At 36.6% G+C, this 9,162-nt stretch overlaps 1 protein-coding gene across 1 annotated transcript; it reads left to right on the forward strand.

The window, feature by feature from the left end:
- Positions 1–28: 28 nt before the first annotated feature.
- On the forward strand, positions 29–3,215 carry LOC129882746 (uncharacterized protein At1g03900-like). Its single transcript, XM_055957178.1, has 3 exons — positions 29–572; positions 1,403–1,687; positions 2,835–3,215. Exons 1-3 carry the CDS (start codon positions 81–83, stop codon positions 2,907–2,909), a joined length of 852 nt encoding a protein of 283 aa, XP_055813153.1. The 5' UTR covers positions 29–80; the 3' UTR covers positions 2,910–3,215.
- The last annotated feature ends 5,947 nt before the right edge of the window (positions 3,216–9,162 follow it).

The raw sequence follows: 9,162 nt of genomic DNA on the forward strand, positions 1-9,162 counted from the left end.
ACCAAGTCCAACACGTCTCCAAAAACGCTGAAAAACTGAATTTTTTTTGATCTTCCATTGTTAGCGTATCTACAAAGACAATGTCGCTCGAGGAGGACGAAGAATCGTTTGAGCACACGCTCCTTGTGGTGCGTGAGGTGTCAGTTTTCAAAATCCCGCCGCGTCCGACCAGCGGCGGTTACAAGTGCGGTGAATGGCTACAATCTGATAAGATCTGGACGGGTCGACTCCGGGTCGTATCCTGTAAGGAACGTTGCGAGATCCGACTCGAGGATCCGAACTCAGCTGAGCTGTTCGCGGCGTGTTTTGTGCCTCCGGGACAGAGAGAGAGCTCGGTGGAATCGGTGCTTGACTCGTCGAGGTACTTCGTGTTGAAGATCGAGGATGGGAGAGGGAAACATGCCTTCATTGGACTAGGGTTTAACGAAAGGAATGAAGCATTTGATTTCAATGTGGCGTTATCTGATCATGAGAAGTATGTCAAGAGAGAGCACGACAAGGAAGATGGAGATGGTGAAGTTGGTGATGATAATCACATTGATATTCATCCTGCTGTTAATCACCGATTGAAGGTATCCGATTTTTGAAAATTTGCTTTTCAGTTACTTGGAGAGGATAATTTAGTAGTAAATGAACCTAAATCACTGATATCTGTTACTGAAAACTACCGAATGATAGATCAGCCTAAGAGAACTACATTTTTGACTTGGGGAAAGGTAGTTTGTGAATGACTGGTTATTCGATAATGAACAACGAATATCTGCCCTCCTGCTAATCTTGATGGGTAATTCGTTAGATGATCTTTGTGAATGTTTCGATTATAAAATGAAAACAGGATATAATGATCAAGTTAGATAGGAATTGAGCTAATATAGGACTGAATTCAAGCGAATGTTTATTGAACAGGCAAAAGAAAGGATGAGCCTTATTTTGCAAATCTAGTAACTTCAAATATCTCTTTGTTAGATAAGAGCTTTGGAGATTCTGTTACCATGACTACACCTTTTCTTTTTGCTAGTGTTTGGGAGCATAAAATTACTCGGGGCATGTTTCATTATTTATCTATCCTGTTCATTTAATTGGGTGTGTGTTTCTTTTTAGTTGTAAGTACTGATGTAAGGAAAAACTATGATGTTATGTGTAGTCCTGCTCGATAATTAATTCCTCTGATTTGGTTTTCTTGTTATGCCCTTCATTTCTCCAGCTCCTTGATCTTCTCGTTCGGACTTAATTGTTGCCTTCTCTGTTCCAATATGATATAGCAATATGTTCATTTCATGGTTTGTGTCGATATTTGTGTTCAAAGTTAACTATATTAGTAATTATTGTCATCATTGGATTGTCCTCGATAACAATCTTCGCTATTTTTCTTGGGAATAACTTTTGGTAGTTTGTTGTATAGGAAGGTGAAACAATTCGGATAAATGTGAAGAACAAACCATCTATTGGGACAGGCATGCTTTCTGCTGTGGGATTGGCAGCAGGAACAACAGGAGCTGTGAAAACAACGCCAGCCCTTGCGCCTCCACCTAGTGGAGGTAACAAGATCAGGTCTCCTCTTCCACCCCCTCCAAATGATCCAGCTACGTCTCGAAAGACTTCTACTACTCCCAGTATTGATTTCAAGGGGCCAAAGGAAAATGCCAGGCATTCCACTGATCCACTTTCAAATCTTTCTCAAATTGAGGTATTTTCATATCCCCTTTTGCAATGCTCTTTATGAAGGTGGTAGCTCTTTGCATATTGCTAAACCTAGGGGTCCTTTGGTTTGAAGACAAGTTATGCTAGGATTAGTTATGCTGGTATTATTTCTTAGTGAATGTTTGGTTTGTTGCATTAAAATTAATATGCATTGCACAATTTCTAAGAATAAGGTGTTTGTTTACAAAAATACCCTCCATAAGTGTAAAGGATGTGAAAAGTGATGTATACAAAGGGTTTGAGGGAGTATTTTTGTCATTTTAAGTACTTTATCCCGGGATAAGTTATCCGAGGATTATTATTCCACCCAGAGGCAGGGATAACTTATCCTAGTACTAATAATTAATTGTTGGATAAGCTCTCCCAAATTTTGTAACCAAACAAGGGATTAAGGGGTACCAAACATTTATCTCAGGATTGTTTCCTTTTATCTATCACACCAAACGTGTATGCTTAGCCTTTTGTTAGTGCACCTTCAGTCAAGAAGTAATAGCTAACAGTGACTTCGATCAACAAAACTACCTAATAAAACCTTTGGAATCTTTTGGTCACTTTGTTTTACTATTGTTTCCTGCTCTAATAAGCAGTTCTTCTGCAAATATTGATGACAAATCTTTTGCTATCAAAGTGTTAGAATTAAAAGGTAACATCAATGTGTTGATTTTACAATCAAGTTGGAAGACACCTATTGGACAGTCTGGTTGCTCTATTCATAGAACAAAAGATTATGTGTCTCACGTGTTGATTGGAACTTGAGGATCTAAACCTATTGATTTGTAGTGTGTGAGTTTCGATTTATATTGTTCGTTTACGACTCATGTGATGCTTTTTAAAAAAAAAATTTATAATCTACCATATGGTGGAGGAGTTTAGGCATGACTCCAACCTGTATATTTCCAAAAAATTATAATTACACGGAGGACATAAAACTTAGCCTCCAGAGCCTTGTGGGTAGATGAGGTGGTCATCTTTTGATACAAAAAATGTACAAAAATATTAGTTTGGATGAGATTGAAGTTGGCCTTCCATTTGATACGCATTTTACGTACTTGCTATGACTGCATTATGAGCAATTATTTCATGTTGAAGTGAGCAAATCTTTTAATAGCAAATATCCTTGTTGGCATCTACAGAGAAGCCTTCCTTCTGCCACTGGATCTGGATCAAGTAAAACTAAAACCACAGCAGCTGGATGGGCAGCGTTTTGATTTTTGTGTGTTAAATATGGCTGACATGTATGATTGCTGTTGTATTACCATAGGAAAATACACCGGGATTCAGAAAATGGAAGAGAAATTTCATGGTAGTTTTTCCTCGCATTTTGGGAGATAATTGCAATGGAATATGTTAATGTACTGGCTTGACATCTGAATCGAGCTTCTGTATTACATGCAATAAAAAAAATATCTTTATTTACAAACATCTGTCAAGCTTTGTAGAAGTAACTGATTTCTTGCAGTGACATGATTTCGAAAACATATTTTGATCCACTAGTACATGTTACTTAAGACTTCAAGTTCTTGGTGTTATCCATTATGCTTTATATGATTAGATATGTTTTTGTTTGTTGTGCTCTTTCTTATGCTCCGAAGGTTTTTGGCATCCCTCAGGCCTCAATGTGATACTCTGTTTGGCTTGATATTGAGGGTGAGGGTCAAACTAACTAATGTTTAATTCAGACATAGAATCTTCAATTTTCATAAAATAAAATTTACATGTTTAGAAATGACATAAAAAGTATTATGAGTTACAATAGTTAACAATTCAAAATATTTAGGAAGTACTTGAAAAAATTATGGTCAAAGAAAATAGTATTTGACTTATTCATACAGTAATTAAGACAAACAAACTAAAACAGACAGAGTATTCCTAAATGAATTTTAGTAGAGCTGACATCGTGGAGCAAAATAGCTAACATATTATCCTTGCTCTTTCGTCTTCATCTTCTTCTTTGGTTGGTAAAGGGTATTGTACTAAAAGCAGCAAAATTGTTGGCAAGTATTTACAGACATCTTGTATTTATATTGAAAAATCCATTAAATATATAAGAAAAAAGATTTGGGAACTCATTAATAGAGTATATTGTTGGTCTAGTGGTAGAAAAGGAAGGTATTGTCACATTGCACCAAAAAAAAACAGAAGAGAAATGCATTTGTGCTTTAAATTAATTACAAATTCCATTTTGCTTTCGAATTTCTTTCCTTCCCAAATACACCACCAGATAGCAGCAGGCAGTGAGTTCCATGTTCTTAGTCTGTCCTTTTCCAGTCCTTTCATGTGCCTGCAGTAGCTCCACTGTCATCTTAGGCATCACCTAATTGATCCCCACGATATTTAAAAGAAAATGTCGAATTTGTGAGGTGTAGAGTCGATGTAAGAAAATGTGAATGACACTCTTCCTTCCTTCTCACACAATGAACATCTGTTGCAGATTGTAATTCTTTCTTTTCTGAAATTATCATGAGCTAAACATGCCTTGTGCGCCATGAGCCACAAAAACAATCGAGTAGCTGAAGCAATAGAGAAGACGTGATATCAAACTCCCAATCATTTATGTTGCGTCTAAACGTGAAGTTTTAGCTATGTTCTGACCAATTAGTGGCATCGCAGTGTTGTGTTATGTTGAATAATACTGAAAATTGCTCTTTTACTAGAGAGTGTTTGACCAAATATCTGATCATAACTTTACCTTTCTGCCATTTCCAACTTTGAGAGCTGAATTTACACAAAAAGAATGTTAATTTACTCTGATGCGTCGTCGTATTGTTAGATTATACAGAGCAATAGAGCAGCGCAAATACCAGATTGACATACCTCCAGCCATTGTTACGAATAGTAGAAGCTGTCGGCGTTGGTTTTCCAATCTGGTAAGTCTTCTAAGCACTCGAACCTCACTCAAGATGGTGTGGAGTATAGAAGGAGAATTTGTTCTTAGAGACCTTTAACCAGACATATCCTATTTATAATTGTATAACCATCAAGAACAGTAGTGGAAAGTGGTAGTTATCATTAGTGGAAAGTTAGCGGGAGTGGAGTAGTTGAAGAGTAGTGGAGATAGTGGATATAGTTGTAAACTTCCATGGTATTATGGAAGTTACGGACCACATCTCTGGAAGTTATGGCCAACATTCTCCCATTTGGTCCGTTATTCTAATCCCATAAGTGAAATATAATACATGAATCATGGCGATAGTTCCTCTTAGGAGTGAGTAGTATCTTTCATGTATCGCTATGTATTATGCTTCTAAACTTTAGCCCATATAAATTAATGAATAAACTCAATATTTATTCTAGGCCCATATTTTAGCGATAATTCTGAAAATAAAACTAAATGTGCACACAGTTAACAAGAATTATCATATAAAACAGAGTTTCACGAACATTCATTGTTACAATGAAATTTTACATAGTGGGACTAAGTCCCATTGTGACTACATGATACTTAAATTTATGTGGTGGCATGCCTTTAGCTAAATGATCAGCCAACATTACTTCAGTGCTAACGTGTTTAATGACCACTTTCTTATTTCTAGTGGCTAGATATTTGATGTCGATATACTTGCTTCGACTACCACTTTTGTTATTTTTAGCCATAAAGACAGCAGCTAAATTGTCACAATATAATCTCAATGACTTAGATATAGAGTCGACCATTCTAAACCTAGAAATGAAACTCTTCAATCATACACCATGTGAGATAACCTCAAAACAAGAAACGAACTCAACCTCCATAGTAGAAGTAGTAACCAGAGTCTGTTTGATACTTCTCCATAATATTGCTCCACCGGCTAACATAAAAATATATCCTGAAGTTGATTTTCGTGAATCAACACAGCCAGCAAAGTCTGAATTAGATTAACCAATGACTTCCAAGTCGTCTGATCGTTTGTACATAAGCATGTAGTCTTTTGTCCCTTGAAGATATCTTAAGACTTTCTTTGCAGTTTTTCAATGGTCAAGACCTAAATTACTCGATATCTTCCTAACATTCCAACAACAAATGTTATGTTAGGTCTTATACAATCCTGAGCATACAACAAGATTCCAACAGCAAAAGCATATGGAATGTCCTTCATTTGCTCCCTCTCAAGATCATTCTTTGAGCTCTGATTCAAATTGAACTTGTCACCCTTAACGATAGGAGCTACACTTGGTGAACAATCTTTCATTCGAAACCTCTCTAAAATTTTATAGATATAGGATTTTTGAGATAGACCTAAGGTACCTTGGTGTCTATCTCGATGTATCTTAATGCCAATAATATAAGATGCATCACCCATGTCTTTCATATCAAAAAATTTTGAGAGAAATTGTTTCACCTCATGTATCATTCCCTTATCATTGGATGCAAGTAAGATATATAGAATTAAGAAACATATTTTACGCCCACTGACCTTCTGATATATACATTGATCCATAATGTTCTCTACAAAGTCAAACAAAAAGATAACATTATGAAATTTTAAATACCATTAACGGGAAGCTTGTTTTAGTCCATAGATGAATTTCTTTAACTTACATACCAAGTGCTCACCATTACTAGAGGAAAATCTTTCAGGTTGTTTCATATAGACCTCTTCCTCTAAATCTGTAGAAACATGAAAGAAAGAAATGCTGAATTGTGGAAATTTTCAGATGATGTTTCACTGTACAATCTACATGTCTATATATACAAGTGTAAAAGATAAATGACAATAAAATCCATACTAGTTATAATAACAATAGAATCCATACTAGTTATAATAACAATAAAACCCATACTATTTATAATAACAATAAAATCCATACTAGTTATTGTATGGGTTGAATTCCAACATCCCCCCAAGGTGGAGGGGAGCATAGTGACTCCCAACTTGCCAAGAATTTTGTGGTGCATCATCCCAGAAAGGGATTTGGTAAAAATATCGACAAGTTGGTCTTTGGAAGGGACGAATGATAAGAGATGAGGTCAGACATATATTATTGGCGGACGAAGTGACAATCATATTCAACATGCTTTATTCGTTCATGAAACACAGGGTTGCATGCGATGTGTAAAGCGGCTTGACTAGCTGAATGGACCGATATGGGTAAAGAAGGAGGTGTTGAAAGATTTGAGAGAAGTAGGTTTAGCCAAGTCAATTCAGCCACCACTCGATGCATGGATCGTTATTCAGCCTCAGCAAAGGAGAGTGACACGAAAATCTGCTTCTTCAATTTTCATTAAATAGGAGATCCGTCGAGGCTAATGAAGTACCCATTAATAGATCTCCGAGAGTCCACGCAAGATGCCCAATCAGCATTACAAAACGCTAGTAAAGAAAAAAAAGATTCTGGTCTCATGAGAATTCCTTGTCCAGGATCCAATCGCAAGTACCGCAATACCCTTAAAGCAGCATTAAATTGAGGAATCTTGAGGCTTTGAATATACTATGATAAGTGTTGAACAGTGAAACTCAGGTCGTGCCTCGTATGAGTAAGGTAATTTAGCTTCCTCATTAGTCTTCTGTATGATGTAGGATCAACTAACAGATCACCTTCACTTGCAGAAAGCTTTTTGATGGATCCAGAGGAAAGGAAATAGGCTTCAAATGGTCACAATTGAACTCGGAAAGGAGCTCAAGAGTGAACTTTCTTTGGCTGATCTTGAGACCATGAGCTTCACGCACAATTTCAAGACCAAGAAAGAAATTTAAGTCCCCTAAATCCTTGATTTGAAATTCGGCATGCAGAAAATTCTTAAGCTTTGTCAATTCTACTTCATCATTGCCTGTTAGAAGTATGTCATCAACATAGACTCCCACAATAGAAATAGAGTCTCTTGAATGGTTGAAAAATAAAGAATAGTCATTTAAAAATGATGAATATCCTTTGAAATGCAAGGTTGCTGCAAGACTTGCATACCACTGTCTAGAGGCTTTCTTCAAGACATACAGTGATTTTTTAAATTTGCAAACCTGTCCATTTTGAGGTTTCTTTAGTCCAGGAGGTACCTTCACGTAGACTTCTTCTTGCAGGTCCCCATGCAAAAAAGCATTGTTGATATCCAGGTGAGAGAGTCTCCATCCCCTTTTAACTACAACAGCTAGAATACACCTAATTGTTGTCATTTTGACAACGGGTGAATAGGTTTCATTAAAATCAATGCATGCTCTTTGTATATCTCCCCTTACTACCAATATTTCCTTGATCCTTTCAATGGTCCCATCCGATCTTTGCTTGACTTTAAAAATTCATTTGCAAGGCAAGGCTTTCTTACCAACTGATAAGTCCAATAAATCCCACGTATGATTAGTTTGAAGTGCCTCAACTTCAGTTTCCATAGCCTTTTCCCAACCAGGGTGTAAAATAGCTTGTTCAAAACATGTAGGCTCAGTGAGAAAAAAATAGAATTGAGCAATCTTTGATAAGAATCAGATAAACTAGTAAAAGGATAAGTAGAAGGGTTTTAAACAGAGGCAAAAAAGGTAGAGTTCAGATCGGTTAGATAAACAGAGTTAAAATATGATCATCTAGATATGCAGGAGTCTTATAGACCCTCTCTAATTTTCTAGAAGAAGGAGCAAGAGATGTGTCTATGGGATCGGGCAAGACAACAGGATAATTGGGAGGTAAGATATCAAGTTGTTGAGGGACTGAGGCATCACTAGGAGAATGTTGAATAGAACTAGAAGGTACAAGATAAAAAGGACCAGTGGAAATAGGTTGTTGAATGATGATAGGATCATTAGTGATATCATCCTCCATAGATGAGGGAAAAGAATGAGGAATAGGAGGAAGCAATGCATTGGAAGAGAAAGGATATATTTGTTCATGAAAATGAATATCCCTGGAGATAAAAATTCTTCTAGATCTTAACTCCATGAGCTTGTATCCTTTCTTTCTAGGTGGATACCCTAGAAAGACACAAGGTATTGCTCTTGGTTCAAGCTTCAACCTATTGTGAGAAGGGGTAGATGCAAACATAAAAACCAAAACACTTAAGAAATTCATACCTAGGAGCTTTACCAAATATGAGTTCATAAGGAGTTTTTCCATCCAGGAAAGAAGAAGGAAATATGTTGATTACAAATGCAGCAGTTAAAAGACACTCACTCCAATAACATGTAGGGAGTTTAGATTGATGTAAAAGAGCTCTAGATGTTTCCAAAAAGGTCTGTGTGTTTTTTTCAACAATACCATTCTGTTGAGGGGTGGCAGTGCAAAAGGTTTGATGAATTATATATTCTTTGGGAAGCAAAAACATCAGAGATAGTTGTCCCCCCTCCTAGTTCTAAAGCATTGTCAGATCTAATGCATTTGACCTTAGCTCCAAATTGTCTATCAATCATAGCCATAAAATATTTTAGCATTGGAAAAGCATTAATTTTAGCACTTAAAAGGTAAGTCCAGGTTCTCCTACTGAAATCATCTACAATGGTAAGGAAATATCTATAACCATCGTACGTGGGAGATTTGTAAGGACCCCATGTGTCCCAAAGG

The sequence above is a fragment of the Solanum dulcamara genome, chromosome 3 (assembly GCF_947179165.1).
Source record: "Solanum dulcamara chromosome 3, daSolDulc1.2, whole genome shotgun sequence".
Classification (NCBI taxonomy): domain Eukaryota; kingdom Viridiplantae; phylum Streptophyta; class Magnoliopsida; order Solanales; family Solanaceae; genus Solanum; species Solanum dulcamara.